Genomic DNA, 14,184 nt, shown 5'->3' on the forward strand with positions numbered 1-14,184 from the left:
TCCAAGCCTGAAATCCCAAGGGGAATTCTCTGCAAAAATTGAAGTACATCTCTGCAAAGTGCCAGGGGTATTCTCCTTCATGGTGTGTGACCAACATTTGAGCATGTGTCACTGTGGAGTGAGTCACTCATTTCCACGAGCAACTTTGAAATGTGGAACTAACAGAGTGTTCTGGCGTGTATCCTTGGGGCCCTCGGTTATAGTGCACGTGCAGATAACCTGAGTGAGCCTGGGTACAGCTCCCGTTCAGCTCTCACGCCAGAGCCTCAATGCAAGCGTTCCTTCGCACCACGACCTGAACAGGGCTTGGGAAGAATGTCCGAGATCTCAGAGTGTGGTTGTGCGGAAGGTGTGCTCTGTTTCAGGGCAGAGTGATGGGGAATTTAAGAGTTTCAAAACCAGTTTCCCTAGCCAGGTGTGGTGGCTGTAGAGCCGGGGGGTCGGACTGCTGTGTGTTCCAGACCGTGTGCTGCAGACCAGCGTTGGTTATATGAACAGATCCCGGCACAGGCCATTGCAAGCTCTCAGCATGTCACCTGGAACAGAGGACTGCAGAGTGCAGATGAAGGGAGATCCTAAGGCTTCTCCTGGGCATGAGGAGAGGCCCGTGAACCTCTTCAGGCAGACGAGCTTGTCTGCAGTCCACAGCAGCCAGAATACACGCAAAACACCCCTGTGGCAGGACTAACGTGGCCTCCAAAGGTCACTAGAGGACAAGCCACGAGCTCACTGTGGCAGGCCTATGCTTAACTAAAACCTACACACTCGAGCCTGCCCCTGCATCCGTCTGTGGTCCACTGCAGTACAAACCGTACAAAGCCTTTCCTTGTCCATTCCTGTGGACGACATGAACCACACCGGACTTCAACAGAACCCAATGCCGGCAACAACACTGACTCCAGGTTCTCTTTCACAGAAAGAGTAACAGTCCCGTCTTTTTTCACTCTGGTTTTTTTGTTTGTTTTTGTTTTTTGGGTTTTTTTTTTTCTTTTTTAGTCTCCTCTGACTCAAACAATAAAATTTAAATAGGAAGATCTCTCAGGACTAAAACACCCTTTAAAAAAATAAAACTTCCAAAAGTAAAGCAAAATCTTTTGCCAAAATACTTTTCATTTTTCACATTATTCTCTGAGACAGTTCAACAACTACCCTCTATCAGCTTAAAGAACATCTTTCAAATTCCTGCTTTTTTTCCCTTGCCCTTAGGCTAAATGGAAAAAGCTAAGGAAAAATAATGATTCGGAAATTCCAGAAGATGAGTGTGACATACACAGAGTAAGGCTCTTTGGATTGTCTAGCACACTTAACTTTTAATGTACTCATGCCAGCTGCAATCCTGAGGGTCTGCTAGGATGCTCACACCAGCAGCCCAATGAGAGGAAAGTAATAAATAATATCTGCAAAGAAAATAATTTAACTTATGGAAACTATGTTTCTTAAAAACAACCAGTTTCTTTAGCTGCATCGTTCTCCTTTGGCATAGGTGCTGCTCCAGTCCTCATTCCTGGCTGGCGGTGGGACGCAGACGCGACGCCGCAGACGCTGCCCTAGGGGCTATCATTTAATGTAAGGCATCGCAGTTACGGAGAACTAGACAGTGCGCTCAAAGCAAATGCCTGCTGCAGATGTGTTAAGGCATAAATAATAGCCCAGCCTTGAGCTATGAGGAGTGGGGAGAGATGCACCAACGGCACAGGCCGTCTTTAACCAGGGCAATTCAAGAGCTTATCTCCTACAGTGAAACTAAGTCAGCAATACTGCAAGGGAGCGGCTATAAAGTCAAAGCCTGAGACCCATTGAGCACCGGATGCTTCCCTTCAGAGCACTCAGACTCTGAAGAGAGCCCATCTATATGTGTGGAAGGTGGCACGGATGTCACTGTCATGGAAATGTGCCCCTTGTGCTACCCTAAACTGTGCACATCAGAGTTCCCAGGGGGGTGGGAGCACGCTGACACTGAGACAGCTCTCAGGTAGCCAGCCCACTTATGCTGAGGGGTCACCATCCATACTGCACATTGACTAACTGCTGGAACGGGCTGGGGTATGCAGCTTTGTGCACGTTAAACCGGACAGAGGACCACTTTGCACGCTTCTAGTGCTCCTAATCCTCATGCAGTCCACGGGATGAGATGCGGCCTCCATCCACCCTCCACGCTTTAGCAATGTCACCCCAGGGCAGGCAGGTCAAGGAAGGAACACTTCTCTCTTAGGCAGATGGCCACACGCCATCCTTCCCAGCAGCTCCAGGGTCCCCAGAACCTATCCTTTAATGCTTGGTCGCATCAAGCTGAAGCTGAATGTACGTCCTGGTTTTCAAAGGGTGGCGGCGGTTCTCTCCAAAAGGTGAAGTTACTGAAAGTATCTGAACAGGGGAAGTCGGAGGAATGGCTTCTCTTCAGCAATGGGAAGACGTGGTCAACCACTTCACAGAGCCTTACATACCTGCAAGGGAAGAAAGACAGCAGGTTCATCATCCATGGAGCCACACCAGACACATGAAGGGGAGTGCCGGACTCTGGGCTGCACTGTGGGCTGGGGAGAAATAGAGTATCGCAACTCCAGTGAGCAGCCATCAACCCTTCCTCAGCACAACCTTTCTAGCCTTGTGAGCTAGCTAGAAGTGTGAAGCGGAGACTGAATATGCGAAGAGGAGAAAGCTCCCAAGAGGGGTCAGCCTGACTATGCATGAAGAACACACAACGGGCGCAGAAATGCGGGGATGAACAGAGGGAGGGAGACCAGCATAGTCAGAGGCATGCGCTTGCTACGGGGCCCACATGTGGGCTGTTGGGGAGGAACCATAGACAAAGCACATCTTCAGAACAGCAGAGACTACCACATTCACAGTAAAAAGATGCAGGGCCATGGGCTTATCAAAATGCAGGTTTGGCATCAATCCTCTCCGGTTCCAGCTGTGCTCTCAGGCAAAGGCTTCGACGTCTCTACACCCTGACGCCCTCTACCGTAAAGGAAAGAAAATGAAAACTGCCACTTGCTTAGCATCAGAAACAGAATAATATGGGCAATGATTCAGTAGCGTGTACCAGGAACTCATCATTCAATGGCGGACCACCTGTGCTTCAGGAAAAAGTCCTGGCTGAGGGTCCCCAAGCTTGAGGCCTCCTCCAGTCTTTCTTACTGTATGACTCTGGGCAAGTATCCTGCCATCCCTGAGCTTCAACCCCTTCACCCTTCATCCTCACAGTGTGTGGGACTGGACCACACAGGCGTTTCTAGCACCCCCTAACTCAGGGCACTTTCTCTGTCCCCAGGAAGATGTTGCCTAGCCACAGCCTGCACTACAGAAAGAAAGCAGCTCCGTAACTGGAAGACCTCCAGGCCCCTCCACACAGTGATGCGGACACGCCCAACCCCCTCCCGCACAGCCTAGACTCCTGTTTGACAGTCCCTGGGCCCCTCTCCACCCGCTCATGCCGAGAACCAGAAGGGGCTTTCGAAACCCAAACTCCAGGAATTAGCATGTTCTGAGGCATAAAATGAGTTCTTCAATAAGGCTGCGTGTGTGTTTAATAAAGGGCCTCCAACGGACTCAGAGAAACCGTGTGCCTGCACAAAGCAGGGAAAACTCTCTTGGTATTACACTAAGAATTATGTCTTTCCTGATGCTTAAAGCAAACAAACAAATTTTTAAAATGCCTCCTGACTTGAAGGCCTATTAGTCTGAGGTTTGTGGCTATGGGGGTGGGGGACTCCCCACACGGAGCTGTCCCCTGCCAGGCTGCGGAAGCCACCAGAACCAAGCTGGCAAGGCTCACGTGCCCTAGCAGCAGTGCCAGCTCCATCTGGGTGGCCCATTCCACCCTCCAGGCATGGGGCTCCCTGGAGCAAGGGGAGGACATTCCCTGACTATGAAGGAGGAAAGCCCTGAACTCGGTTCTCTGCCCAGTGGAACTTCATCACTTAGAGATGGCCCACAAGATCATCCCAGGCTCCAAAGGACAAGCACCTGTTTGGCTAGAACTGGCCATACCCAAGGGCCTGCAAGACGGCTCAGCAGGTAAAGAAGCGCTTGCCTCAAATGTCTGGTAGCCTAAATTCAAACCCTGGAGCCCACAGAAAGGTGGAAGTAGAAAATAGCCTCCACGTGTGCACTCACGTGCGCACACACATACACACATGCACACATACGCACACACACATACACACACGCATACACATACACACATACACACACGCACACATACACACATACACACACACACACACACAAGTTAATAATGATTCAAAGAAAACATCATACCAAGCTCTGGGTCTTGGTATACATGCTTCCTGAAGATGGAGAATTCACCTCAGATCGCCTGTCTCAACACCACAGGTGAAAGGGTCCTACCCGACCTGCTCCAGGCTAGGCGAGTGTGGGCTCTAGCTTCTCCTCTCCCCACACTTGGAGAGCTGCTGCAGGACCTGATCTCTCTACAAAGCCAGGAAGCCAGAGCCAGGGCTCCCTCACATTTGGAACTAAAAAAACTGATCATCTTCACAGTGAAAAATTGCACTCTCATTCTGAAAGTCAGACTGGCCTGGAACTCACTATGCAGCCTACAGCAGGCTTTAAAGCCGCAGCAATTCTCCTGCTTCTGCTTTCCCAGGGTGCTGGGACTGTAGGTGTGAGTCACAACCATGCCTGGCTCAAGAAGAATGGGAAGTCCTCGCCAACACCAGGAGGACACGCCCCAGACCCAACTCTTCGGCTTACGCCCGTGCTGACATCACTTCAGTCACAGACTACTTTCCCGTTTGGTACGGATCACATGAAACAATACACCACCACCTCTGCAGTGCGCAAGGCAGAGTGACAGACCCTACCTGGGCTGATGCACCCAGTAGGGCTAACATGAGAGACCCACATGAGCTGAGGCAGAGCCAAGGGTGATGCCACATGCCCTGCAATGCCTCATTCAACACAGCAAACCAGCCAGGTGTGGTGGTGCTCCCTGTAATCCCCATGCTGGGGAGAAAGAAGCAGGACCGCAAAGCTCAAAGCCAGCCTGGGCTCCATGGCAAGGTCCTGTCTCAATGCAAAGCAAACAGTGTTAAGCCAGGGACTGAGAAGGGCACCTCTGCAGTGCAATGCTCGCCTAGCATGCCCTCGGCCCTGGGCTCCATCCTCAGTACCATGGGGAAGAAAGTGTCATCTGGGTTACATTCCTAACTGACATTCGTTTTTTTTTTCCCACGCCACAAGAGGGCATGGGAAACCTCATACATGGGACACAGACGGCCCACGCGGCTCTGTGACAGAATGGAGAGACTCAGGACCAGACCCGGGATTCGAACCCAGGCCCTCATACTTGCAAGCACCGCACTTAGCAGGCTGAGCTACTGCTCCCTAACTGACATTCTAACTCAGCCAACTGAATGTCTAGTTCCTGAACTCATTCAATTCCATTCCACAGAAGACTCTACCCTCTAGTTGAGACTTAACATCCTGAGGGATCTGACTTCATTCTAATTGTCCAAAAACTAATCTGGAAACTGAAGACATGGCATTGAACTCCATTTTTAGAGGAATTAAAAATTAAAACAGAGGCTAGAGAGATGGCTCAATTAATAAATTGCTTTCCCTGAAGGAATGAGAACCTAAGTTGACATTCTCAACATCCACATAAAAAGTCAGGTATTATACATGCCTGCAACCCCAGTGCTAGGGCGCTGGACACAGGAAGGTCCTTGGAGCTCGCTGGCCAGCCAGGCCAGTCAAAGAGGTAAGCCCCAAGCTCAATGAGAGACTCTGCCTCAAATAATAAGGTCAGAATAATGAGGAAGACACACTGACCTCTGACCTCCATAGATAGGAACACATACAAGTATGCATACTGCATACATGTGTCCACACACACACATACATGCAAAGATGAAAGCAGAGGTAGCAAAGGCTAAAGGGATCTGCAATGAACAGTGAAGCTGGCTTCAGGACAGTGGGGGGGGGGGCAGTTCCAGGGGAAGAGATAATACTCACGAGCTGATGTTGGTCTTGGCATGCTCCTGCACCAGCTCTCCCTTGGGGTTGACAGTGAAGATCCTGTTCAGGGACACTCCCACTTGCTTGTAGGAATATACATCCTGTGGTTAGAAAAAGTGATGTAACTGTCAGGGGAGGCAGAGAACTCACTGTAGTAAGGAGCTGCAGGCCAAGTTCCCGCCGCCCTGCTCCCAGCTGTCTGGCTAGCTTATGCCCCAAAATAACAACATACAAATTGTATTATTTTAAACACTGCCTGGCCCATTAGTTCCAGCCTCTTACTCACATCTTGATTAACCCATATCTAATAATCTGTGTAGCACCACAAAGTGGTGCCTTACCAGGAAGATTCTAGCATACTTCCATCTTGGGCCGGAGCTTCATCGCGTCTGACCTGGTGGCTGGCTTCATGGCGACTGGCTCAGAGAGCAGAGGCAGGGCAATTGTCTGAGCCATCTACCTCACTTCCTTCTTCCTGTTCTGTCTACTCCACCCACCTAAGGGCCGGCCTATTAAATGAGCCAAGGCAGTTTCTTTATTGGTTGATGAATGAAGCTGTTTTGGCCAATGGCTTAGCAGAATAAAGCCAGGCAGGAAATACAAACAGAGACAGAGAGTGTAGGAGTAGTCAAGGAGATGCCATGTAGCTGCCATGAAAGGAGAAAGACGCCAGAACCTTTCTGGTAAACCACAGCCTCATGATGATAGAAATGGGTTAGTTTAAGATATAAGAGCTAGGTAGGAATATGCCTAAGCCATTGGCCAAGCAGTGTTATAATTAATATAGTTCCCGTGTGAGTATTCAGGTCTGGGCAGCTGGAAAATGGAAGAGCAGTCTCTGTTTACACTGAGCTGAGTTCCCACGTCTCCAGCCACTCTGGCTGGCACTCCTCAGACTTATTTTCTGACCCATTTTCTCATTTAAAAATAATCTGCCACAGGTTTTTAAAGTAGAATTTTCCAGTTCAGTGGGGTTGGAAAGATAGCTCAGAGGTTAAGAACGCTGCCTGCTCTTTCAAAGGTCCTGAGTCCAATCCCCCAGCAACCACATGGTGGCTCACAACCATCTGTAGTATGATCTGGTGGCCTCTTGAGAAAGGGACCTGGTCAGTCATCCCTCATCAACTTAGACAAGTTCAACAGAACCACCATATACGGGCTACCCATGCCTGCTTCAGCATTGCCAGGGCATAAATTTCATTCATTTTCATTTTCAGTTAACACCCAGCTATATTCTATAGAATACAGGACCTTCTGCCAAGAGTGGGTCACATACCCAACATCTCCACACACTTCTGCCACCCTATGAGTCTTTGCTATAGGCTTCAAACTGAACCTTCCAGAAAGCTTGGGTCCCACATGCCATCTCCACACATTTCCTCCAGCCAGGAGATCTCGCTACATGCTTCAGGGCGGAGGTGCTGGACCGGACACTGCCATCAGGCAGGGCTGGCACATTGGGCCCATCACTCAGAAAGGGCCCCTCGCCTTCAGCGCCCTTAGTTTACTAATGTAATGAGTGACACACAACTGCAAGTTTGTGGCCCAGGTTGCCAGCTTCAAACGCCTTCCAAGAAGACCGGAGGCCATGTCCGACATGATTCTTAACCTCTCTGCTTTAGAAGGAGGCTCATTTACATGCACTCCTTGGCCAGGCCTTGGGGAAAGCTGCTGACACCAAGTATAATATCTTAAGGCTTCACGGACCCCTCAGGTACTCACAGCAGGTCGGTTCCCAAAAGCAGCGTAGAAGGGTTCCGTGTTTGGGAAAAACAGGTTTTTGATGTCTGTCAAACACTGGACTTTGAACTTTTCTGGCTTCTTTTCAATCACTTCTCTATTAAAACAAACAAACAAATGGTCAGCATGAGAGGACTCAGTTTGCATTAAAGTGGTGTGAGGATCACGAAAGCTGCCCAGTCCAACAGCCTGAGTATATTCCCCAGGACCACATTAGGAGAAGGGAACTGACCCCTGCATGCTGTCCTCGGACAGGCAGGCAGACACACAGACAGACAGACACACACACACAAACATACACACACACACGCGCGTGCAGATACCACTGTACATGTGGCACTGTACACACAAAATAAAGAAATTTAAATTAGAAAATTTAAACTAGTCTTAAATATGCAAGCTATACACTTGGCCCAGCAGCCCAAGAAAACACTCAACTCAGAATGAACCACACTCTCAGCATAAGAAAAATACAGAGGACCATGGGACCATGCATGGCAGCGCACACCCTGAGATTAACAGAAAGATCACCTCGGATACAAAGACACTGGGGACCATGCATGGCAGCGTACATCCTGAGATTAACAGAAAGATCACCTCGGATACAAAGACACTGGGGACCATGCATGGCAGTGCACACCCTGAGATTAACAGAAAGGAGATCACCTCAGATACAAAGACACTGATCAACATCTAGTTGAGATGAAACTCTTTTTTAAATTTATTGTTATTGGTATGTATGTGTGTCCATGTGCCAAGTGTGTGTGGTTGGCCTGTACAGGCCAATGGCTGATGTCCAAACCCCTGGAGCTAGAGTTACAGGTGGTTGTGAGCCATCTAGCATGGGTGTTGGGAATCAAACTCTATTCCTCTGCAAGAACAGGAAGTGCTCTTAACTGCTGAATCATTTCTCTAGCTCAGGATAAAAATTCTTACATCAAAAATAGAAAAAACTACTACAAAAAGCTGGTTGTGGCATCAAACACCTGTAATCCCAGAACTAGAGAGGGAGAGGCATGGGGATGGCCAAAAATTCAGGGGATAGCACAGTCTACCTACTGAGTCCCAGGCGAAGACTGGGCTACATGGTGAGACCCTTCCATAAGGCCCTCTGCAAACATCCTATGGAGAGTAAAACAGGGATCTCCACAAACAGTGCAGTTCAGTGCTGTGTTTCGGATGCCAGCGAGCAACATAAGAAAAGGGAAATAAAAAAAAATTAAGGGTTAAAAGATACGAAGGACCTTTTTGGTTAAAATTATAAAAACTCAGGGCTGGAGAGATTACTCATTGGGTAAGCACACTGGATGCTCTTCCAGAGGAGCTGGGTTCAATTCCCAGCACCCACATGGCAGCTCATAACTGCCTATAACTCTAGTTTCAGGGAATCCAATACCTTCACACAGATATACATTCAGGCAAGACATGAATGCACATGAAATTTAAAAAGTAAATAAATTATAAAAAATATTAAAACTCACTGAAATATAATAGAGAAGAAAACCCTAAATAGACAGACCAGATTCTTGAACTGGATGATTCAATATTGTATCGAGCTATTATTTCTCTCTAAATTGGCCTCTAGATTCACTGCATTTTTAATCAAACCATAACAGACCTTTAATGAAACCTGGTTCTGAAACACTGTGCCCAATATAGCCTGGACACTGCTGAACATGGAAAGCGAGCACTACGACCATGGGCACAAGTCAGAAGAGGCCAGCTAAGAGGCATGTGTATGTGTGTATCTGTGTGTGTCTGTCTATGTGTGTGTGTGTGTGTGTGTCTGTGTCCATATTTGTGTCTATATATGTGTGTGCACCACATTTATGTATGTATGTCTGTGTGTGCCTATGTGTATCTGTGTGTCTGTGTGTGTGCACCACATCATGTATGTATGTCTGTCTGTCTGTGTGTATCTGTGTGTGTGCACAACATTCGTGTACATGTGTGTGGGGGGGGTTAATGGGTGCATGTACAAGTGCAGAGGCCAATGGTCTATCTCAGATGTCATTCCTCAGGAGCTGTCTTCTACTTTTCAGATAAGGTTTCTTTCTCACTGATCCAGGACTCACCAAATAGGCGAGGCTGACTGACTAGTGAGGCCCAGGGATCTACCTGTCTCTGCCACCACACCCATGGCATCCTAAGAGACTAGAATCTGTGCTGGACCTCACAGTCAGAGTTAATAATGCATCCATTGTGAGCACACAAGAGCGAAGACTGCCATCCTGCTATGTTCTCAGGCTGTTTGTTCAACCTGCTTTTAAGAGAACAATGTAACCATCAGCCTTAATTGCCTTGGGATTCCCGTGTGATCAGTTTTTACAACCTAAGCTAATGGATGGCTGTAATCTTAATTTATGAACTCTTCCACACTCCTGACCCAGAGTATCACAAGTGTGTGCCGTGATAACCATTTACTGAAAGCAGCAAAAACAGAGGTTAGACAAATCTTATAAAATGAATATCCACCATAAGTGTTGAGCAAGACATTTGGACGCTGCTTGGTAAGCAATGGTGTTTGTTATCTGGGTCAGTCAGGGTCAGCTAGAGTCAGTGACCTAGCCCCTTGTCAAAAGATTTCTGGAAAGTATCCTCCATTTCATGCTTATGTGATGCTTTCTGTGTGGTTCACTAAATACAAAGCAGAAACCCTTTGTTAGGAACAGACATAAACACACACACAGGGACAGGGACAAACACAGAGACAGACACGTGACAGACAGACAAGAAGACAGAGCAGAGGATGGAAAAAGAAGCAGAGAATTCAAATCTGGGTTCATTCTGGGCTAGATGGCACCAAGGGGAAGTCCTTTGTTAATGTGATGCTGATGCATTATTGGTGACTCGAGTTTATTATGAATGCATTCAAAGCAGCTGCATTTTGGTGACCTGTGCAAGGAATCTCTAATGCATCTCTCTCCTCTCTCTCTCCCTCTCCCTCTCCTTCCCCCTCCTCTCTCTCTCTCTCTCTCTCTCTCTCTCTCTCTCTCTCTCTCTCTCTCTCTCTCTCTCTCTCTCTCTCTCTCTCTCACACACACACACACACACGGTTCTGGATCTCAAACTCCTCTTCACACTCACAAGGCAAGGGCATTTATCAACTGAACCATCTCCCCAGTGCTGTAGAATATTATTTTAAGGTGTTACGTTTGTTTAGGCTCTGGAACGCTTGTTAATAATGCAAAGATGTGCTGCTTTTGTTTATGCTGCATTCGTTTAACTCTGTGAAGCTGTGATTCTTTGCCTGATGTCTAACAAAGAGCTGAACAGCCAATAGTGAGGCAGGAGAAAGGATAGGCAGGGATGGCAGGCAGAAAGAATAAACAGAAGAGATCTGGGAAAAGAGAGGAAACGGGCAAGATAAAATAAGGAACGGAAGATGTCAGGGGCCAGTCACCCAGCTATACAGCCAGCCACAGAGTAAAAACAAAAATTAGATATACAGAAGTAAGATAAAGGTAAAAGCCCAGAGACAAAAGGTAAATGGGATAATTTAAGAAAAGCTGGCTAGAAACAAGCCAAGCCAAGGCTGGTATTCATAAGTAAGAATAAGCATCCATGTGTGATTTATGTGGGAGCTGGGGGCCAAAAAGCCCTATAGAACAAAGAGAAAAAAACAAACAACACTCCAATCCAACAGTCTACTCATTCTGCAAAACCTGCAATGGGAGAGAGAACAAGGCTGGGCAGCAGGTCAGTGCAAGGGGCTCAAATGGCAGGACAGTACCTGTGCAAGGCAGAGAAGAGGCTGCTTGGGCTAAGCAGAAGAGGCCCCTGCGGCAGCACCGTGCCCCTCTCATTGACCCAGTGAAGGTAGCCCCTTGTCATGTCTGCCATTCCAATGGCACGTGCCGAACAGTAGAGAAACTTGTAGCCGTTCCTGAAAGACACAACCCATCTCCCTTGAATAGCGCTGTATGATGAGACGTTTCAGCATCCCGAACCCTCACCACCTGCACTACGAAGAAAGGCATGGTTGGAAGTGGCCCAGAGGTAAAAGTCTATATTCTGTAAAATGTTATTTCCAGTTGAGAATTAGCTTCAACGCCGCTCACTGCATCAGAGACTAGCTCTCTGGGTCCTAGCTAGAGTGGCCTTCCATAATGATAAGCCACCATTCTCCTCTTCTGCATACCAGACAGCACCATGCTTCCTATAGCCAGACAATGGTTGCGGAGCCCTTGGTCAGCACAAGAATGAAAGGACTTGTCCACCACAGAAAAGGGCAACACTACAAACTTTCCCACCCCCATCAGCCCTCGGCTACATGCTCTGAGCCCTCCATACAGCCCAAGATTGCAGAGATGCCCACGGGGCTCAGCATGGCCTGCCTCAAAGAGGATAGAGGGCTGTGGGCAAAACCACAGCAGCAGTGGGTGCAGCAGGGATGGGGAAGGAGCATGATAAACGGTCAGCTCTTGCTTGTCGAGTTCTCAGTGAGCCACACGGGGGTCTGTAGAGCACCAGAGCTGAGCACGGCAGGGGAACCTGTTTCCAGGCTTCTCATTCTGCCTGGAGTATACAACAGTGGCAGAAACAAGAGCGACCTTGTCTCAGCTAGGTGGAAGGTGAGAATCAACTCCTAAGAACTGTCTGTCCTCTGACCTCCACAATCAGGCTGAGGCATGCCACAGACACACACACACACACACACACACACACACACACACACACACACATATGCACCACACATGCACATACATAAACACACAAACATGTACACACACAAATATAGATGCCCACACACATGACAATAAAAATAAAAAACATTTCAAAGCCCACAATCCAGACAGACTTAAACAGTTTTGAATGGTTTACCACCATCAAGTTTTCCAAGACAAGCTTGTAGACTGGGGTCCTCAGCACAGCTACCTCGGAGCAGGGAGATGTCAGATGCCTACAGTGATGCTCTGTGAGACACAGCATCCCAGCTTCCACCCACGGGGTGCCCACTGCACACAGTAATCATGACAATCAAAAATGCCTTGAAGCATGGTCACTTGTGTCTGAAATCATAGCACTTGGTCGGTAAAAGCAGAGACTGAGTTCCAGGTCAGTCTGGGCTACATAGTAAAAAAAAAAACCCTGTCTCAAAATTAAGTCTCTAGACACTACTATATATTCATCAGGGTGGTGTGGGGGACCCCAAAGCTACCCTCAGTTGAAGGCCCCTGTTGTGGAGAGAAGGGAGTCTGGCCTCATTTGTAATCCCAGGGGAAAGACAATCTTCCCTGCACCCTAAGGAAGCAAGTTCTACATCTTTGTGAGTTACTACTCCATGCTCGGAGGGAGAGAGACTGTATACAGAGCGGGAGGGGGGAGAGGGGCGGGTGGCAAACTGGTGGACAGAAGATGGGAGTCAGGTGCTCTATACTTACTGACTGACTTTATGGTACAGCTTCGCAATGCCCTGGTGGGTCCAATCCTTTCCCAGTGTGGGCAAAATATGACCAAGAGTATCGGATCTAAATAAAGATGAAATACATACAGATAAGCCAAAGGCTACTGTGAGAGGAGGATAAAAATGTCCAGTTGGCTTAGATACACTTGTGCCCCATAAAAATAGTATGAATGAAGGCTCAGAGGGTAAAGGTGTTCGCTGCCTTTGATCCCAGGCACTCACATGGTAGGAGGAGAGAACAGACTGCCCCCAAACTGACCCCTGATGTCCATGCTTATGCACATGTGGGTGCACCCACAAGAATGTATAAAAAAGAAAACCAAAAGAAACAAAGCATGAATAAGAGCCAATGGAAAGCCCAGACTCACAGAGTCAAGCGAGGACATTACGGGAAGGCCATGGTGAGCCATCATGCTGAGGACTGGGTTTGCCAAACCCAACTGTGGGGCTGCTAACCATTCCAGAGCAACGTTCTCCAAAACCCACCAGGCTAGGGAGATAATACCCAAACAGAAACAAGTCACCAGACCCTAGTGGCAGCCAAGGTGCTGCCCCTATCTGCACAGTTCCAAATGCACCAGAAACAGGATGCTCCAGCTCCCACGACGCTGCCCAGAGTGCCATGGAAGCCAGCTCCAGATGTGCTGCGGTCAGACCCACCTTGTGATGGTCCCGTCGATATCTGAGATGATCACTTTGTCATCCCAGTTCCACAAGTAGATGGTGCCTTCACAACGGCAGGTGCCCTGGTACTGCGTGGTGACACTGAAAACCACATCATTGGGGCCATTCTTCAACTTCAAGCTTTTCTGAAAAACATGAACCATTTGTGTGCTTCACAGGGAAGTCCAGATGCAGGGGTGGTTTGGCCTCTAAGGCTTTAAAACCAAACCTGGCTTACCTAGGCCACTGTGAAAGTCTCTCTTCTGTTTCTGGCTCTAGTTCTTTTCAGGGCTGGACAGGCGACCTAAGTCAGTCGTAGCTTTTCCCCAGCCCCACCTGGGAAGCAGCCACCGACCCCTTATAAAGCACTCTGCTTCTAAGAGCCTCAC

At 48.3% G+C, this 14,184-nt stretch overlaps 1 protein-coding gene across 4 annotated transcripts in view; it reads right to left on the bottom strand.

Moving 5' to 3' along the window:
- Window positions 1-1,507: 1,507 nt before the first annotated feature.
- The window catches only part of Lpin1 (lipin 1), a 57,390-nt gene continuing 44,713 nt past the window's right edge, over window positions 1,508-14,184 (bottom strand). For all 4 annotated transcript variants that reach the window (XM_038320158.1, XM_038320157.1, XM_038320156.1 and 1 more), the window contains 6 exons: window positions 13,793-13,941; window positions 13,110-13,196; window positions 11,459-11,611; window positions 7,708-7,822; window positions 5,983-6,086; window positions 1,508-2,444 (listed from right to left, as the gene is read on the bottom strand). In XM_038320158.1, the coding sequence (XP_038176086.1) occupies window positions 2,285-2,444; window positions 5,983-6,086; window positions 7,708-7,822; window positions 11,459-11,611; window positions 13,110-13,196; window positions 13,793-13,941 (768 nt within the window). In that variant the 3' untranslated portion in view covers window positions 1,508-2,284. The remainder of the gene's footprint in view (window positions 2,445-5,982; window positions 6,087-7,707; window positions 7,823-11,458; window positions 11,612-13,109; window positions 13,197-13,792; window positions 13,942-14,184) is intronic.

The sequence above is a fragment of the Arvicola amphibius genome, chromosome 2, assembly GCF_903992535.2.
Source record: "Arvicola amphibius chromosome 2, mArvAmp1.2, whole genome shotgun sequence".
Classification (NCBI taxonomy): Eukaryota; Metazoa; Chordata; class Mammalia; order Rodentia; family Cricetidae; genus Arvicola; species Arvicola amphibius.